The sequence below is a fragment of the Chenopodium quinoa genome, unplaced genomic scaffold, assembly GCF_001683475.1.
Source record: "Chenopodium quinoa cultivar QQ74 unplaced genomic scaffold, ASM168347v1, whole genome shotgun sequence".
Taxonomy (NCBI): Eukaryota; Viridiplantae; Streptophyta; class Magnoliopsida; order Caryophyllales; family Amaranthaceae; genus Chenopodium; species Chenopodium quinoa.
In genome coordinates, this window is record NW_018745286.1 from 263,702 (window position 1) to 284,200 (window position 20,499).

General features: G+C 36.7%; 3 protein-coding genes across 6 annotated transcripts in view; 1 reads left to right on the forward strand and 2 right to left on the reverse strand.

Moving 5' to 3' along the window:
- Window positions 1-6,082: 6,082 nt before the first annotated feature.
- Window positions 6,083-7,318, reverse strand: LOC110711905. Its single transcript, XM_021890344.1, has one exon. It carries the CDS (start codon window positions 7,316-7,318, stop codon window positions 6,083-6,085), a length of 1,236 nt encoding a protein of 411 aa, XP_021746036.1.
- A 6,550-nt stretch (window positions 7,319-13,868) lies between these two features.
- On the forward strand, window positions 13,869-17,092 carry LOC110711965 (UDP-glucose 6-dehydrogenase 3-like). 2 transcript variants are annotated; one of them, XM_021890408.1, is made up of 3 exons: window positions 13,869-13,911; window positions 14,978-15,125; window positions 15,445-17,092. In XM_021890408.1, exons 2-3 carry the CDS (start codon window positions 14,982-14,984, stop codon window positions 16,855-16,857), a joined length of 1,557 nt encoding a protein of 518 aa, XP_021746100.1. In that variant the 5' UTR covers window positions 13,869-13,911; window positions 14,978-14,981; the 3' UTR covers window positions 16,858-17,092. The 2 variants fall into 2 exon arrangements, with proteins under 2 accessions (XP_021746100.1, XP_021746099.1); XM_021890407.1 differs by lacking the exon at window positions 13,869-13,911 and adding an exon at window positions 14,114-14,365.
- A 346-nt stretch (window positions 17,093-17,438) lies between these two features.
- Window positions 17,439-20,499, reverse strand: part of LOC110712120 — a 73,249-nt gene continuing 70,188 nt past the window's right edge. The window contains exons 1-3 of one of the 3 annotated variants that reach the window (XM_021890548.1): window positions 19,410-19,489; window positions 18,717-19,112; window positions 17,548-18,145 (exon numbers count right to left, since the gene is read on the reverse strand). In XM_021890548.1, coding sequence (XP_021746240.1) covers window positions 17,611-18,145; window positions 18,717-19,105 — 924 coding nt within the window. In that variant the 5' untranslated portion in view covers window positions 19,106-19,112; window positions 19,410-19,489 and the 3' untranslated portion in view covers window positions 17,548-17,610. Of the gene's footprint in view, window positions 18,146-18,716; window positions 19,113-19,409; window positions 19,490-20,499 lie in introns of those variants that run through there. The other 2 variants (XM_021890546.1, XM_021890547.1) reach the window with 2 other exon arrangements.

The window sequence follows — 20,499 nt, forward strand, 5'->3', positions numbered from 1 at the left end:
GACTCACCTAAAAGTGAAAAAAAAACACTAACCTTATTCCATTGAAGAGGATGAATTCTCTTCAGGCTATTTATCCAGTGTGTAGTCTTTCTCAAGAAGCAAGGTGTAGACACCTAAAAATGTCTCCCCAAAACCAAACCCGATGACGAACAACCTTTCACCGCCATTATTGGTCGGGTTAAGTATTTAATCATAAGAGTGCTTAAAATTCATTTTAGTCCAATACATTTCATAAATCAACCCAATTCCTAGCTCATTCCACAAACCATAATCCATTTTTTCTTTTCGTGACCACAATCCAAAACCAAGCCAAACGGATTTTGTGTCTCCATAAATTTGATTCAAAGCTGATTTTTTTTGATATGCCTTGAAATAAGCTTTCCAATGATATATCATAAGCCCAATTATGATTTAAATCGAAGAAGATATGAGCAAAACACTAAAACTCGGCCCAACACCGAAACCCTTGCCCTAAAACGACCATATCTTAAAATCAAAAAAAAATATTTTGACCTGATTTCAATTGGGTTGGAGAGTATACTTAAAGATATTTCCAATGATATTATATATGTCTTATTCTGAGTTATGGATCAAAAGTTATCGAAATTTTGAAAAGGCGTAAATACTGGAAAGTACCGCGCCACGGTACTAAGTGTCGTGCCACGGTACTAAGTGTTGTGTCACGGTACCCAATGATGTGGCACAACACCTACTTTCCCCAGTTTTATCTTTTTCACGGGTTTTCTCTTTTTAAAATGATAAAATTTGTACGGTGCCACGGTACCTGTGCCGTGATGCGGTACCTTTTTTTTCAGCTGCGCCTCGTCTCTAGGGTTCCATACCTCACTACATAATTTTTCTTTATAAATACGAGACTCATTTACGAGTTTTAGAGGACCAACACACATTCTCATTTCTCTCTCTCACATTCTAAGCCTTAAACCTATTCTCCTAATTACACCATTCCTTCCCTAAGCGCTCCAAGGTGTCCGTACTATACCCAAAATTTCATACTTAAACCAAGGCGTGAAAGGTAGAACCGATTGAGGGTTTGGACCAAATCACTCTACTTTAATTTAATTTAATTTCAATTTGGTTCATTATTCTTTGAAGTTACTAACGTTTTATTCATGATGTAGCAATTTAAAGAAGCACGGAACGTGAGTAATTAATTCAATTACTTACTTTTATTTATATTGCTAGTATCATGTTAGGGTTTATTATTATATTTTTGATGATTTGACTAACGATATTATGGTTAAATTTCTTCCAATATTATTGCTTATTTTATATATTTATTGATCACCATATTGGATGTTTAAAGAGAATATGTAATTGAAAATCATGCCTAATAAGATAATTTTGACGACCGATTTAGGTTTCTTTTAAATCTTGTTGTTTAATCAAAGTGGTCACTAATAATTAGAATTATGTGTTGCATTAATGTACAGCCAATTTAGCTTAATTTAGTTTGGAGCAAATTGAATCTTTGTTTGTATGCCTTTGAGATCGCAGAAAATACTTTTCGCAATAAGAATCGAGTAGAGGCTAATACGGGGGAATGTGACTTCATGAATCACTTCGTACCATCATCCCCGATCCTCTTTTCATGGTTCCGAACCATATGGAATTAGTAATCTCATGGATTATGTATGGGGTGTAACCTTCACGGGTCAATCATTGTTGCCTATCGTTGTCCCTTTATCGTGGTTGCCTTATAATGATCCGTGAACGGTTTACAAGTTCCTTAAAAGCTTGTTGGCCGCTCCCTACTTTTATTGTCTCCTATCGTATAATGTCAAATCCCGCTTCCTATGAGTGCCAAGCATATTCACAACATGCTTAAGTAGGCCCACTTCAATTGGCGCCTACATAAGGGAATCGGTTTTTCCAATCTCCGAGGAACCACCTGGACAATCTGAAGTTCAATGCAACCTTGTGAAAGGAATGTTGTCCTTCGAACAAGAGTATTATTCCAATAGAGGGTTCAAAATTAATTAGAAAGCTTATTATTCACTGAGGTCAAGTGATTGGAATGCCTAGCTGGAGGCCGCTTCCGATCAGTAATATTAATGAATAATTAATATTACAGCTTAATCTAGACTGAACCCTTCGGGTCACACCCAATCGTGTAACCAAATCGAAGCGACGAATTCATCCGAAGGATTAAATGAGTCAATAGAGTTTTTACGAACAAAGACGTCGGATTCCGAGCTTAGAGCGTCAAACCGAGCGTCGTAAGTTGAGTCAAATTTAGGAAACGACGAGACGGAAAAATCAGCCAAATGACAAGTCACAACGTATAGCCCTAGCCTCAGAATGGCCGAGCCATCCGAGGGATAGGGAAAAATGGCTAGCAAAGGCTGCCAGCATGCGCGTGCTAGATTAGGGAGTTGCGACATGCCGAGCTAGCTAGCAGCTAGCATCGCATGCCAACATCGCTGGCTAGCTAGCATCGCATGCCAACATCGCTGGCTAGCATGCTAGCAGCACTAGCCCCGCAAGAGCCACGCACCATCGCAAGCAAGGCCAGCAGCACGCAAATCCTTGATGGGCCTTGCGCGAGGTAGCAGAAGCTGCTAGCTGGGCTTGGCTAGCGATAGCAGCGCCCAGCGCCCCGCAAGCAATGCGTGGCCTGCTGGTGCGAGGGCTGCTACGCGTGGGCTGGCTGGCAGGCCCAGCCTAGACGTTAGGCGCTAGCGAGGCTGCCTTGGCTACCAAGGCAAGCTGCCAGCTAGCATGCGCCTATTGGCCCGATTTATTGTGGGAGTTTGGCTTGGGGATCAAGGGAGGTGTGGTCCTCCCATGTGGTCCTCACCTAACCCCTTTCTCTCCTCATGCCACTTGCCGTTAAGTGATTCATTTGGCTTTTTAATTTAATTTTAGAATTAAATTAAATTCTATTTTGCCTTTTTACCAACTATCCCTCATTGAAAGATGATGGAAATACTAATCATTTGGCATTGGAATTCCTGCGCATAAAAAAAAGGAACATACACCGTCCTGTACTCCCAGCAGAAGTTATGGTCAAATATAAAGTCGCATAACTCCCCCCATATGTTCATACTCAAGGTATATACATTCCAAGAGTTTTGGTGCGTATTCTCTTTCACTTTATGTTATTTACATATTATTAGACTTGATGATGACTCTCAAACCATAACACAATCAAACATTATAATTCATTAAAGCAATCAAACATACCAATTTAATTCTTGAATAATTAGTGACCACATAAATTTAATGTTGAATCCTTTTTAAACTACCTCGGTGTCAAAGACACCTTAAACGCATAAAGCACCACAAATCCTAACCCTCGGTGTTAGAAACACCTTAAGTGCACTTAGGCACCAAAATACAATTTAATCCTCGTGTACATAGACCCTTAAATAGCTCCTTCTTATGCTTATAGCATTAATAAAAATTATATGAACCATAATTAAATTTCCTTTTCAATATTCCAACCAAATTAAACACTTAGTTTAATTAAACATGCCTCCAATCATGCTAATAATAAAAATGCGGTTCAAAATCAACATGCCAATATAATTGATTCCAATAAATAATTTATTTCAACCAATCATGCTTCACAAACATTTCACCAAAATCATTTTAATTCAATCAATCCAATTCAAATCACCAAATCTCATCTCAATTTGACAATTCCAACCAATTCCTAGCATGATACTAACTTGGAATTAATTAAACAAAGCCTAGCATGCTTCTACATATTCAAATAATTACCAAGTACGCGAACGTACCTTGTACAATCTCAAAATCGTCACAACTAAATAAAATCACTCACTGGCATTAATACCTATTCCACACAAATTTCCAACAATATATACACTCTTTAAATCACTCATAAACCCTCTAGAAAATAGCTGAATTTAATTTAAAACCCTTACTTTTATTCTCAGTTAATGGGTAATAAAAAATCCTTTCAAGAAACATAATTATATCCATTATATAAAAATTCCAACTTTATTAAACTATGTAAATTGCTGTAATTATGTTTAAAAACATCTGATTTAATAGTTTCAATCACTTACAATCAATCTCCATCAACACACATTAATTTAGAAACCTAGGGTTTTCAATTTGGGGTTTTTTAATTCAAAACCAAATCTAAAAATTTATATACTCCCTCCGTTAATTTTTATTTGCAACTTTTGCCATTTTAGTCCGCTAACAATTATGTGCAACTTTCTATTTTATTTCCATTTTTGGTAAACAAAAACCCTGAAAATTACTATTTTACCCTTACTGAAAATTTCTGATTTTTTTAATTTTATCCCTTATTAACCTTAATCCCACATTATATATAAAACATCTAAATTAACCTAATCTAATTACTCCCTCCATTTATTTCCCCCAATCCACTCCCATCAATCACATTCCCAACCACCCACATTTAATTGATGGCGTTTGGGATTATTTGTGTGATCTGGAGTGTTCTTAAGAACCCTATATCTGGTTCTTCGTCTTTCTCTCTCCTTCGCCTCTGTAATTTTCCCCATTGTTCCTTATCAAATCTGAGAGTTCGTCCTCACAACTTCCAAAAAACGAGTCCCCCACCACCATGGTAAACCTAGATCCACTTGGCGACGCTTATATTGCCACCGACGACCGCGACGAGGAAAATTTGATTAAAGCCCTGATTACAGGTATCGCTGAAGGATCTCCTTTTCCTCGTGAATTTTACGAGTGTGATGAGGCCCAGAACTTCTGTTCTTCGACCACATACAAGGCCTTGGGCCAAGTTCTTGAAAGCCTAGATGAGGACGAGCGTCTCAAGACCGGTGAGGGTCAAGGAGATTCACGGGGGAAAAAAGCGCTAGATTTTACTGGTGTTTCTGTAGATCTAGTGTGCGACAGTGGTGAGGGGAGTGTTGTGCCCAAAACTAAGCCAAGATCTAACACTCCAAGGCCACCCACCAAGATTAGGGCTAAAAGGAAGGCGGCGTTGGTGGCTATGAGCCGTATGCGGGGGTTGCCTGACAAGGAGGTCATTGTGCTGTGTTCTGATGATGAGGTTGAAAAAGGTGACGACGGTGAAGTGGTTGGCCCTCCTCTAAAGAAGCACTCTGCGAGGCGGATGAACCCTAGGGTTCAACCCTCCAAGTGACCCTTGCGTAACGATTCCTAACCCTACCTGTGTTAATTTTTTTTAAAAAGGAGTCCCTTTTTTTCGATATACTGTTGATTAGCTTTCGTATTTGGTTGGTGTTGTGGGATTTTGTCACTAGATCTGGATGCATGTTGTCTTAGTTGGTTTTGTATGCGTTGATCTAGATTCATGTTGGGTGGTTGCTTATTTTTTATTGCCTGCTCTTTTGTCATGTTTGTTGTTCCGGACTTTGTTGGCTAGATAGCCTATTTGTTATTACCTGGTGAGTTGGATGCTTGGCTATGTCTGCTGTTTTGGACTATGTTACATGTATACATGTGTTGGAGTATATTTTAAGAACTGTTGGATTGTTGGAATATGGCATTTGGTGCATATGGGTGTTTGATTGATGAATGATGAGGCTAATGTGTCTGTACATTTTTTAAAGGTTCCTTGGTCATACCTTCAAGTGTTCTCAATGATCAATTTAGTATAGAACACATGACAGTCCCTTATGTGGTAGCATGACTTGTATTATGTCCCCTATGTGTCTGTGTTGTGTACTCTGTCCAAATCCAAATGAGGAAGGGACTCTATTGACCTTCCCAACCCACAAGTGTTTTTCTCCAATGATGTGCTTTATGATGTTGTTGTTGAGGTAACCTTGTGGGTTGGTGTTTTATTGAAATATGGAAAAAAAAAACTTCTGATGGATTGAGTGCCCACATAACATCAGACTATTAACCATTTCTATTCCATTGAACATGTGGTTACAAAAGTACTTTCCATGAGACTGCCTAACATGTTTGATCACTCTATTCAACAAAATACACCTAACCACCTAATACCAGAATAAAAAAACAGAACATTAAAAATGAAATTACCATAACAAGTGTAAGTGGTTATGTGTGGCAGTCCATGTGTTTCTCCTTTGCTGTGATGAGTCCCTCAGTCTGCATCAACCTGAAAATCTTATGTTCCTTGTTCAGTCCCTTGATTTACTGGCCTAAACATAGTGTTTAGGTACTCCACTGCCTCCAAAACAATTTCCTTCTGCACTGGTACATGATCTGGCAACTCTCCAAGGTTTTCCAGTTTTTTCTTGTTCATGTGGGGTATTTTGTACTTGTTCCCACCTTCTACCTTCAGGATCTCAATCATGCACTTTTGCAAACTCAACCAAATGTACTTGTTGACTTGAGGATTGAATGCCTCATAAGATTCCTGCACTTTTGTAACTAGCTCATCTAGGTTGTTTGGAAAAGACTGATATTGCAAAGATTCAAGCACATTCAAATATGGGGACTGTGCCGGTTGGAAAACAAATTGAATGTTAAATCCATGAGCTGTTGTTGCTGCCATAAACTCTGCATCAGTTGGAACTTGGTGAGGCCTTGCATTATCCCATTGGAGTACAATATTTTTTGGTACAAAGTCAGACCACTTTGAAATAATTGCTGGTATGACATTTGTCACCAACATGTCTCTGATTGTCTCTCTGTTTACATTTTGTATTGCCTTTGTTTCCCATGTTCCAGCCACTCTGTTTTTACTGGATTTCCTTGCTAGTTGTTTGACAGTGAATGGGAACATTCCATATTTCCCATCATGGAGTAGTCCCCCATTTGTGTCATACAATGGCTTCCCAATTAAGCCCATAAACATTGCTTTGAGCTTGAATCTTTTGGACTGTATTGGCCTATATGGATCTTCCTCACTAGGTAGGAGGTAAAACCTCCTCTTGTCTGGGTTCAGATAGAACCATTTCTCATCCATGTGTATGACATGGTTCATATCAACAAATGTGGGGTCCTCATTACTTGTTACCGGATTTATGTGTGACAAAATCCATTTAAGTCTTGCTACCTTGTGGTCTGATGTCAATGCAGGCTTGTTGCTACTTGTGTGTGTTCTTAACCTTCCCTTTTTCTTCAAATTGTGAAGGGTCACATGGGAGATTTTTAATGCTACTGCATAACTCCTCTCTGTCTGCCTTAAATGCATAGGGACTGATTGTAGGAATTCATCAGAAAATTCCTTTGGCTTTCTGCATACTCTGCCAAATTTTTTGGTCCTGACATCAATCAAACTGCCCTGTGCCATCTGTTTCTTTATGTCTGCAAAAATTCTTGTGATGGTTGATTTATGCACATTGAAATTAACTGATAAATGCTTTAGGTGACCTCTTGGTAAGTTCCCTTGCTGCATGTTGACCAACATTGAGTCCACAATTTCTCTTCTTTATTTCATGGTGAGCTGCTTTCCTTGTCTCTGTTGAGTCCCATGGTGAATGGGTTGTTCCATTTCCTGGAAACCAACCTCAGCTTGTGTGTCTTCTGTGTTTTGCTGGCCTTGGTCTTCTCCTTGTGTGCCTTGCATGATATCATCTTCAGAATCGTAGCCATCCATGCCTAGATCTTGCATAGTTTCTGCATAATCGTAGTACAATTCTGCCACTTCTTCTTCTGTCAGAATTTGATCAACATTGAAGTACATAGCGTCAAATGATTCTGCCATGGCTGTCTGACCTGTTTTGTTTGCTTAGCTTCAACTGATTGATGTAAGGGTGGCTGCTGTTTTTTGGGGAAGAAGATGAAGGAAGGAGATGCAGCTGCCTATGAAGGTGTTTGGGTGTTAAATGTGCAGGATTAATTTAAGATTAGGGAATTTTTTGGTATATAATGGGCTAACAACGTGTAATTAGTAATGCAGACTAACTTTTGGATGAGCTATGTTTTGGTTTTTGGTAGAAAGTTTAAGACAAAAACCATTTAATGCTTTTGGAATGATGAAGCTTGTATGTAAATGCCTCTTAAATGTTAAATGAAGGGTACATTTTAATACCTGCAAATTCCAAAGTGTTCTGTTTTTTTTTTTTTAAATTGTGGAGGGAACCCAAATTCCCAAAATTTCAGCCAAATCAAAATTTTGGTGAAGATTCACGTGGGAAATCAAATCCCTCCAAAATATGTACAGTTTTTTCCCACTTCTTTTGCTAGTGGTGGGCCAAACTTTCTCTCTCCAAACACTTTAATCACTTTCATTTACTCCCACTAATATTTGCCCCGTAACTTTTGCCTCGTGAACCGCAATTTGCCCCAAAGTTGCAAATAAAAATTAACGGAGGGAGTACATCATACTTATTATCAAACATCATAAAAATCATCACAAAACCAAAAAAAACAATAATTAGATCAAGGCTAGATTTAATTAAAAATAAAAAAAAGAATAATTTTTTTTTGTTCGGCCACCAACAGCCACGACACACGGTCGGGCTGCTACCGCGCCTGTCGGTGTCGCCGCGGCTGCTGGCATGCTCGCTGGTGGCTGCGGTGACCGGCCGGTGGTGTGTGGTGGTGGCCGGCGGTGTGTGGTGGTGTGTGTGTGGGTGGTGATAACACAAAATAAAATTAAAATAAAGGGGAAGGAGAAAAAATAAGGGGAAGGAAAATAAGAGGAGAGAGAGAGTTTACCTTTGGGCAAAGTTTGATTTTTGCTCATAAGATGGGTATTTATACCCTCTCTTAATAAACCTCCTACTTAAAATTTCATTTACTACCCTTAATGATCTTTTTCCTATTCAAACTAGTATTTTGACTTTCCTTAAATACCATTGACTTTAAAATTTCCTTTTATAAAATAATATGCCCCAAAGTTTCCAAATCATAAAATAAAATATTTTCAAGATTGTTAAATAATTAAAAATAAACTTTAATTAAAATAACTCTTTTTAAATTAATGAAACACCATAAAAAATTCATTTCGAATTATTTAAATACTTTAAGAAATACTTATTTAAATTAAAATACGTATAAAAATATGGGGTATTACACATTGTAAGTTGTAATGAGAGGAACAACTATGACTGACATAAACCAAACAGTCTGACGACTATTGAGGATTGTAAGCCTCAAAACCAAAATTTTCTGGTTCAGTAGCAGGTAAATCCCTTACAGCAAGAACCGAACACCAGAAAGGAGAATATCTTGTAAGGAAATTCAACATCCCTACCCTTTTAAGCCAGTTTGGAGTAGCGCCAAAAATCCATAAACTACAGTTATTAGGATTGTCCTTACGACTCATAACATGCCAGTTTCCTGGCAAAGGATCTAACTCTAGAAGGCAACGCATAACCAAATCAGGGCCAGAGACCTTCTGATGATCATAATACTTAAAACATATCTCAGCATATGAGTTGCTATGTTCATTCAAGGTTTTCTTCCTACAATCTGATTTAGAAGCGAAGTGAGCTTTCTCATCAGCTATTTTCTTCATTACCTCATCTATGGATTTCTCCATACATAATGTGGTGTATACTCCCCCAGCAAGTGATTAACCACAAGGGACCTCCAATATTTTCTAAGTTGAAAGATGATAGTAAAGCTTCTCTACACCTATACAAACATCTATAGAGCTGCCCTAACAATATAGGGCCTAAAGCTATAAATGAACTATTATGCGCAATTTTCACAGCAACTTGCAATAACACAGCAGAAATGCCACCAGACTTACACATCATCAAACGAGTAAGATCAAAAAGAAGGAAAGTACCTCTTCCTCGGATGAAACTCCAATTGAATAAGATGGTGATGTAAAGTAAGAGATGAAGGCATATCATTAAATCCAACCTTGCTACTCTTGGATATGGCCAGAATTTTCGTTAAAAGCTCATGGCTCCTCTTGTACAATGACTCTGCGCCAACAATGACATGGAAAACTCTAATTGCCTGACCTTCATCACTATAAGGGGAAAGGCCAGTTAAAAAATTAAAATTAGCTAGAGATACAATCATGCATTCTTGGCAAAGTATGAAGCATTTCAATACAAGATCCCATAATGATATAAGAGCGCATGTAAAAGATCTATTGAAGGGAATTTTTCCATAGGTCGCCTACTTAAGGAAACTCAAAGTTCTCTTATTAGCTCATTAAGAATGAAACTTGTCAAGCCGTTTAAACCAACCCCTAGTTGCTAAGTTCTGAAACCAACCCTTAATTGGATTCTGACTTAATATCCAATTTCCATTTGAGTTTAGGTCATTAAAAGCAAAAGGCCAAAGAAAAACCTTTGCCTAGAATACACTTGGTTAACTTTGCATGGACTTCCTTTATGAATTTCTCTTCTAATTCAGTGCTTGAGAGATCAAAAGAAAATGCTTACCCAATTGAGGTTGTATCTTTTAGGTGTTAGATTTTGATTTGGAAGAGGATATATGCCAAACGAAGTCGGATATGAAGTACTGAGGATATTTTTACAATTAATTCACATCATTCAAAAGGCTCAATTGGACAATCTTTACTTCTGATCATCTTTAAAACTTCTTTTTTGTAGGGAATCTACCATGACTCTTACAATTATAATTTGGAAAGATTCGAAGAGAGAAAGAAAAGAAAATCATAGATTAAATAGTGAAGTGATTTTTCAGACAAAAAGGTCCTCGTATGATTTAATAGTTTGTTCCCAACCATTGAAAAGGGTAGTTAAAAATCTCGTTTGAAGTTTTGTTCAGACACAAAATAATTCAAGAAGGGAATTAAATAATTCGCATCAATTGAAACAAATTGAATCGATTCCCAAAGCTAAACGACGCGTTTAGGGTTTTCCAATTCACAAGTCTCAATTTCAAGCGATACTAAGATAAAATTACAATTGTACCCTTCGATGGATTTATCAAGTAACACAATTGATATATAAAGGCAAGAGTTAAAATGCCAAAATGCTCGAATCATAATTAATGACTTCACCGGTCAAAATTTGTAGAAGCACATACGACATTTATGTCAAGTCTATAAATATATAGGCTTAAGTCAGAGTTATTTCTCTCCAAAAACACGCAAAGATTTATCTCTCCCTAAGAAACTCTCTTTCCCTAGAATGCTTTAAAGTTTTCTGATCAAAACCTTCCCTTCCTCAAAAAACCCCTTTGGCAAACATGAACGACACAAACGTTGCTGAGCCTCATCTGAGGGAGCCAAGAAGGCTAAACTGGAGGAAAGTTAATAAAAGACTTTTAAAGATGCCTCTTCAGATACAGAGGAAAGAGATGCAACATTGTGAGGAGATGGAGCGCCAAGATAATGAGAAGTAACGTGAGGAAAGAAGGAAGTTGCGCACTCCAGAGGAAGAAGCAGAGTATTAACGGCTACAGCGAGTCATGCATGGAGGAGGATAAGATTCTTTAAACCATGATCCAAAAGAAGATAAAGATGTAGATTCAACAAGGAGGGGACAAAAACATCGTCGCCAGAGGGGGAGATAATGATGTTGTCGCTAGAAGAAGGCGAGTAAAGAAGGCCAAGAATTTACCCTCAAAAAATCTTGGAAGGCAAATATGCCTGGATGAAGGGGATGATCCTGAAAAGGCAGATCCGGAAAACTATGAACCTACTAGTCCTAGAGAAAGAGAAGACTAAGATCTAGGGTTTTTAAGTTAGCCCTCTTTTTATTTTTGTTAAGTACTCAAACATGACGCTTTAACATGTTCTTAGTTTAATCCTATAAACTAAGTGTCGTAAACATGTTTTAAGATCATGTCTTAACTATGTGTAAAGTCTTATCTAATCTCAAAATATTGTTCCGAAAACAATATTATTAGGTAAGTCCTGTAAAAATCTGCATTAATGATAAATATTTTGGTTTATTAGACTTATTACTCCTACTTTTAATTCAAAAATTACCTACTCAAATATATTATTAGTTCAACCAAAATTAATATATGGATAATTATTGAATTTTTATCTCGATTAACCAAGTTAAACGACAGTAATAATTATGGTATTTAATTGTAAAGACACTTCTGGTTTTTGATAAAAATAATTAATGCCGGGTGATTATTACTTAATTTGGGAAATAAATCAAAAATTATAGAGGAAGATTCAAGGAGCGAATATATACATCCCTTCCCAAATAATAAGGAAGTGAAAGGGCATGTATCAAACGGTGTTTAAACATGGGGTAAGACGTGATTTCAAATCACTAAGAAAAATCATCCGACTTCCCATATAATAACCGCTTATGACCAAATATATCTATAACTATTTATAGTTATATTACTCCTACTTCCTCACCAACCTTATTTAAAGAAGTTCTTTTCTTTCACTCTCTACAAAGTAAAATTCACACTTTCTCTCTCTGAAAACCCAAAAATCTTCTCAACTTCAAAAGCATTTCTACAATGGAAGAAGGGGGGCAATCCCAATCAACTTCAAGAGATCAATTAAGAAGATTTGGAAGACCTTAAAGGATTGGAGATACAAATGATGGACAGATCAGAGAACTGGTCATTCACATGCCAGGAATCCTAGTTGATAATCCTCAGGCTATTCTGGAGGAATGGGGAACTTTGAAGTACCTAAGTGAATGTCCTAACCATCATTTGGCTAAGGACACACTTTCAAAGTGGAAACGCAACTACGTCCACACAAAGAAAAACAAGCTCAATCAAAGGTTTGTCAAGGGATGGGGTTACAAACCCACTATCTCGAGAGATCCAAAAGGTCATATTGTACGAAACACCTTTGATGTGGGCAGAGATCATGATTTGGTGAGGAATCACATCCTCCCCAAAGTAGAGAAAAAGGACCTAATCAACGCCGCACTTGTGTGTTAGGGTTGGGCTAGAGAAGTCAGGGTTATTTCTCCTTGCCCTAACTATGGCCAGCAACTAACAAAGTGGCTAGTCACCTATGTCAGCGATTATTACAGAGTTAAAGCTAAAAGGAATGGTGTCCTTCCAACAAGTGTATTATTCCGATAGAGGGTTCGGAATTATTAGAAAGCTAATTCTTCAGTGAGGTCAAGTGATCGGAATGCCTAGGTGGAGGCCGCTTCCGATCAGTAATATTAATGTATAATCAATATTACAGCTTAACCTTGACTGAACCCTTCGTGTCGCACCCTGATAAGTGTCATTTATGTCATTTTTAGGAGTTTCTAGTTAGTTTTTCATTGTTTTGATATCTTTTTACTTAGTTTTAATAAGGTTTTATTTCATTTGTCGTGTTTGCATGTGAAATGTCATTGTTGATCAATTTTGGATTTTCTTGCATATTTTTTGTTGCTTCTTGCATTAGATTAAACAAAACGTGTGCACTACTACATTCAAAGCAGCGTGTTGTGCGTGTGTGTGCTGTGGCGATGCGTGCTTGCTAGCATAGCAGCACCAGCCACAAGCAAGAGCCGGGCCTCGCTAGCACGAGCATCGCCAGCAGCGTGCTATGCGTGCGTGTGCTGTGGCGATGTGTGCTTGCTAGCATAGCAGCACCAGCCACAAGCAAGAGATGGGCCTCGCTAGCACACGCAACGAAGCAGCAGCAGCAGCCCGCATTGCGTGGCTTGCTTGCGGCGCTCTTGCGTATGCGGGCTGGGCTGCTAGCACAGCCAAGGTGCCAGGCGCCAGCTCTTGCTATTATTAACATATATAATAATTTATTTTTTTCAAAAAAGAAAAATAAGGACACACCAAAAAATGACACGTGTCATTGCTGGTGTGTCTTTTAATATATAGTTATAGTTATATATTATTATTATTATTATTATTATTATTGTTATTATTATTGATATTTAAAACATGTTTAAAACTTTTATAAAGCCCACTTGTCTCGTAATTAGACGATCATATAAAGATCCGCCCCGTTTATTTGTGAGACCCATATTATAACAATGGCGGGTCATGGCTTTTAAAGGCCTCCATTCCTATTTCCTACCTCGAGTTATTTCATTGAAGCGCACTCAACGTTCTCCATTGAAGCGTTCTCCGTTGAATCTAATTCTTGTATCCCCCATTGAAGCATCTTCTAAGGTAAGTTGTTTGTTGTTGTTATCATCACTTCAATTTCACAATCTAGGGTTTATATTTGATCTAATCTAATTTAATTATCAGTGCTTTAAGTTTAGGGTTCGTAAATTCTTAGATTATGAAACATCATATCCAAAAGAAAAGAAAATTATGAGCGTAATTTGATTATTGAATCAAATATCCCTAAAATTATGTATTTTTCGAGATAATTCAATATGAAATTATGAGCGTAATTTGATTAGGTTGAGCGATGGCGACGGGGATAATTCAAGCTCAAGTTTGCCATATTAGGAACAAGGATTATCATTTGGGTTTTGCGAAACATGTAGATTTTGTAAAGATTTCAAGTATCAAGAGGGTTAAGCCTTCAAGAAGTAAATTGTCGGTTATAAGAGTTCGAACCAGGGATCTGATATTGCTGAGCTTCAGCCTGCATCAGAAGGAAGCAGTCTCCTAGGTAAAACTATTCTGTCAGTCTATTGCAGTGACAAAATGAATTTTCTTAAAATCTGGCTCTTTGAATGTCATATGTGATTCCATAGTTTTTGTTAGCTTTTGTTTTCTAAAGGTCTTGGTAGGAGAAAAGAAAAGAGTGTAGTGTGCATTGCTTAACTCTTTTATGTAACTTCTAGGAACATATAAGTAACAATGATGCAAGATTGTCCTAACATTTTACGTCTCCGTTTCACAAGAGAAAGGATGGAGGGGAAAGAAATATGTATGAATTTTGAGTCTAGTTATCCCTTACACGAACCCATTGCATACTTTTTATGTATGAATTTTGAGTCAAGTATCAAGAGGGTTAAGCCTTCAAGAAGTAAATTTATGGTTATGGATATTTATGGAGAAAACCCTTTTGAAGGCACATATATTAAAGGTCTATTAATTGTTGGAACTTATTATATAGCTTATTAATTGAACATTGCTAAGATCAATCTGTTTAATTTATGATTGTTTGGAACTTGTATAGCTAAATATTAATGATTTTGATCATATAATTTAAATATTTTGTATGTGATTATAACTTCAGAAGAAGTAACATACTTACCTTAAATTATTTCGACAACAGTGACATGGACGACTCTTCTGATCACGATCAAGATTTCTCCGACGATGTAGGTAATCCTAATGGTGATTCTTCTGATCGCAATCAAGATCACTCCAACGATGTAGGTAATCCTGGTGGTAGTCCTAATGATGAAAATGTTACACCACCTGTAAGTTCTAAACATTATTATTGTTTTTGATCAAATTTATCTCTTGTTACAACATATCTAACACTTGTGTTTGACCTTATTGTTTACAAACAAAATATATAATCTGTGCAAACTTCACTTATACCTATAAGTCATTGTTGTTTGGATTATTAATAACAAGCGTACAAAATGTTTTGTTTGGTTTGATGATATTGATATGAAATATTTTGTTTGATTACTTATACCTATAAGTCAATGTTGTTTGGATTATCAACAAGTGTACAAACTGTTTTGGCTTGGTTTGATGATATTGATAGGAAATATTTTGTTTGATTTACAGCCCGAGTTGGAAGATATAGAAAGGATATGTTGTATAGGTGGAGGGAGGGTTGGAGTATTAACTATGATGGTGCTTGCTCACTATTGGCACATCCATAAACATTTCGTTTTGGATAAGGATGTTGAGAGGATTAATGATATGAATGGTATCAATGCTGCAAATGAAAGAGTTATGCCTTTTTCTGAGCTTGATATGGATTTATATCTTAACAAAGGTATTGACAGAGGGAATCTGCATTTTAGCTCCAACATTGATCATGAACTTGATCTATGTCAAATGGTTTTCATAGCAGTTGATATACCTCTTAAGATGAAGCCCAAAGTACTCAAGAATGACTTGGACATCAACAATTTTGAAGATGCTATCAAGAGTATACTACAATCAATAGATAGAATACCTGGTTGGAAGTGTGTAGCAATCAAATCTACTGTACCAGTTGACTATAAATCAAACATTGCCAACCACATTCATGGGTTTTACGATGCTTGGCGTCTTAGCGTCATTACAAACCCGGAGTTCTTTTCTGTTGGTACTGCTGTTCAAGATTTGCTACATCCTCAGAAGGTGGTATTAGGTGATTTCTATGAAGGTCAGAATAGTTTAGCTCTCTTCAGAGATTTGTATGCGGGAGTGGTCAATGTTGATAATATCGAAATCATTGGTTCACAATCTTCTGTGCAAATAGGAAAGTTATTATCTAATGCAGTTCTTGCAGCTCAGTTGACACTTATGAATATCGGATCTACCTTATGTGAAAAGGTTGGCTCGAATTTTGATGATGTTAGAAGCACCATAACTGCAAACTCAAGATTGAATCAGGTTTTTACTAATTCAAGACCGGGTTATGGAGGGATGGGTTTGACAAAAGATATAGATTATTTGGCATATTTGTGTGAGTATGTAGGAATGACATTTGAAAAGAAGTTTTTTACCATGATTAGTGAAATGAGAAGAAGAAAGATGGATGAGCTGGTGCAAAATGTTTCACACATGATTGCAGCTTCTAAGAGTATAGCTATATATGGATTTTCAAACAAAGTGGATTCAGATGACATCAGAGAATCACCGGCAATTTATATTTGTCGATCATTGTTAAAGATTAACGGTATTCGTCTGAAAATTTTTGATCCATTAGTTTCTGACAATACGATCCTCAAATGCTTTGTTCCTAGAGAGAGAAATCGAATATTGGTTGTTGATAACATAGGAGGTGCTTTTGATGTTGAAGCAATGGTCTTCTTAGTTGAATGGCCAATGTTTGCTACTATGTTGGAGGAACAACGTGATGAGCTAGTAAACACAATGAGAAGGCCATCCTTTATCTTTGATTGCTGTGATTTGATTGTCGATGTGGATGGTTTTGATCATATTCAGATCTACCGATTAGGAAAACCTAAGCTCAGCGCGATTTAATATGCTCGTAGGTGATAGTGATGAGCTTTGATGATTGAGATGGTAGATGATGGGGGGAAGCAGGGGATCAAAACTCCATTTGATGAAAGCTGACACCAAAGAAGAGGAGAGAAACACCTTTTTAGCTTTTTTTTCCTTTGACATACACCTTTTTAGATTAGTTTTAATGGTTTTGTAATGAAATTGAGTTAATTTTAGTTTGAGTATTAAAAATTTAGTAGTATGATTTTGCCTTGATTTTGAAGATCTCTTACTTCATACTTTTGCCCTAGTATTGTACTTATTGGTGAACCTTTTGGGTTGTATACTTTGATATGATTACATGTTTATTTCATCAAAATTCCTCCTTTGATAGATCGTTTTGCTTAGGGTTGGAAAAAACTGACACAACACAATACCCATCCCGAAACTAGCAACTTTGGGTCAAAAACTCTCGGCCTATTTAATTAATTAGCTTGACAAGTTAAATAGGTTAAATTTAAGTTGAAATTTTCAAATCAAAACCGACACACCTAACACGTCAACCCAATATATGATGTTTATTTAAGTATTCAATAATATTAAATCCTTTGAATAAATAGTATTATAAATTGCAATCCATTTCGTCAAAAACAGAAAATTGCAAACCACATTATCGTTTAACTGAAAACTTTTATGATATAAATATTTTGGCTGGTAAAAATTTTGGGTGAGGGAAATTTTATCGCAATTTTCTTTATAAATTAAAATGTTATAGACAACATTACAAGTAGATTAAATATACCGCCAATAACGATAATTTGCAAGTCGACCCTTCATTTTTGGATAGCAGTGTTTCCAAGTTGCAGAACATTTAGGACAACGCTGTTTAGTGCACCTCAAGTGCAACTTTATACCAGCAGCCTTACAGCGAATCTCTTCTTCATTCCACTCCACAGATTGAGATATCCCAATACTAGCAGTCTTTTTGCAGTCACGGACACAGAAACTATGTCGGGTATCCAACACCTCCAATCGTTTGTGCCCATCTAATATTGTTGACAACGCAGTGATTGATAAAGCACATGAGATGAGATACAATCGTCTGAGTCTAGGACATCTATCACGGATTGCTATTGCTGCAGCATCATACACAACGCCAAATAACTGAAGACTTTCAACCTTTTCAAAGCAGACTGAGCGGAATACAAACAGATCTACAGGACACTTTACTTTCTTCAACTTCCTCCAATAACGCATAGCTTGCATAAAACATGAATATCTGTAACCCAAGGCCTCAGAGATAACCAACCGCTGCAGGGAGGGTGTCCTGAAAAGTGCATATAAATTTCATAAAGAGGGCATACCCTAAGATTAACATTAGCAAATTGCATACTGATATCTTGATACATGTGATGAATCCAATTTTATCTGTAGTACTCCGGTATTCTGCCATCTTAATAATATCATTCAGTGAGTAAAGCCATCTTCAAGAGTCCAATATCCGGATTTTTCCTCCCAAGATGCCCCTGCTATTTAACAATCAACTCCCAAAAACCACTATATACGCCTAAAACATTGAAATAAATGTACCCACAACCCCCTGTTATCCTTAATCTTTCAGGAAACATCCTTTGACAATTTCAATGGCATTCTCAAGATCCAATAAGTTAAATCTCTATAAAGATCAACCATAGGAATTCACATTGCTGACAAGTGATAATAAAGACTGGGAAGGAACCAAAAAAACATTCCATTTTCAATGGGATCAACTATAAAAAGACAAAGTTGACAACAAATTCATCTACCTTTCAGCTATATAGACATACTTATGTGTTGTGTGACTAGCAAAGTTTTAGCAAGGCACAATGCAGACAAAATTGACAAAAAAATTCATTTACCTTTTAGCAATATAGACATACTTGTGTGCCTTTAGCACAGTTTCACCAATGCACAATGCAGAACAAGAGTCAACTGGCTTAGTATCCAACATATGCTTCAGGAAACAAAGGTATCTTCTCTGAAACCTGGGGAAATCAAAGTCATTTTTCAACTTGTGGGGATCTATGACTTTGAGGTTGATCACACCACCAGGTGACAATGAGTCTAATACTGCTGCCAACCACGACTTGCTTACCAAACATGCAACATAAAGCCTACAACGCCAAGGCACTCTGTTAATTATACCCATTAATATATCGTAGTTCAAGTCATCCCAGCTTCGCACCATAGTAGGGCCAGTTTCCGCCCTAGATGCTGCTCTAGAAAGTCTTGCAGCCTTCAATCGCATCTTTATACTGACAATATAAGACAAACAGAGGGACAAAGAGATTATATCAAAACCAACCATAAAATAGCTCCATGAAAAGACGTGCAGTAGATATAATATTCAATTGAATTCTATTTCTAACCACGCTTTCTACCTTCTACAACACAACCTAACTTAGAGGCAATTGCACAGCCATCAGATGTTGGAATAATTTCAAAACTAGTTTTGCTTTTTCAATGCAGCAAGCTTGTAAATAAAACACATGACAACTGAAGAAGTGATGACAAAATGTAGATCCTAAGCAACCTTGGCCAACTATACATACATTGCACGGCTGAACAGCTAAAATAACGTTGCCGTAATTCAGAGTTTGCCTTTTTAGTCCATCTTTTTGCTCAATAACAACTACAATCATACAATAATAAGACCAACCAGATTAATTTTACATATAATATCTATTTAAATTATCAGCACTTAGATAAAAAAAATTTTAAAAAAAAATAAAATCAAGAAAAAAGAATCTGGAATTTCATCTAACAAATTTTAAATTAATACTCAAACCACCAAACAGGCAAACAGGATAATCTAAGTATTATCTAATCCCTCAACACTTCAAACTATAACTGCAAATTAATTTTTTTACAGCAATAACAACAGAAACCTTGAAATGAATATTGAAAATTGAACCGAATTTCCAATTGGGTTATGCCAATTGGTGGAAGACACTTTTCTAAACCAAATAAACAACCAACTAGATGAACAAAGGAAAATCATTGGAGTGTTTTGCTTTTCTAAACCCCACCTCCTCTAAAACCACCATCTTTCTCCTCTGTGGGAAGCTCATTCGAGCCCGTAATAGGGGGAACAAACTCCCTAAAGACCGTAGAACTCAACAGAGGCCGATGTAAGAACGAAAAGAACGAGGGCTGCAATGACGACCTCAAATGCATTATGGGCCCTATAGGGTAATTTTGAGAGCCCCGAATTTGTTGTGGAACAATTTTAGGGGTTCCAAAGTTCAAATGTGGGTGTGAAAGTGGTATATCAGAAGGTCTCTTATAAATTTTACTAAGACTGTAATTATTATTACTAGAGTGTGGGGCTTAAGGGAGAAAACTAATTAAATATTTTGAGGAAATTACATACGGAGCATAAGAATGTATTTTGCCTTCACAACAATACCTGAAAATTTTAATACCATTAAGGATATATTAGAAATCTATGTAATTAATGTTTCGGTAGAATTTTAAGTACTCTGTAATTGAATTAGAATATGTATTGTAAGATGTCATTAATAAACATAAGATTTACCATCTCAAATCTGCAAAGTGCTTATATCCCGTTAATGCATGGGATCTTGATAATATAAGAAAAATATATATATAAGGTTTCAATAGAGGTTTAAGTACTCTGTA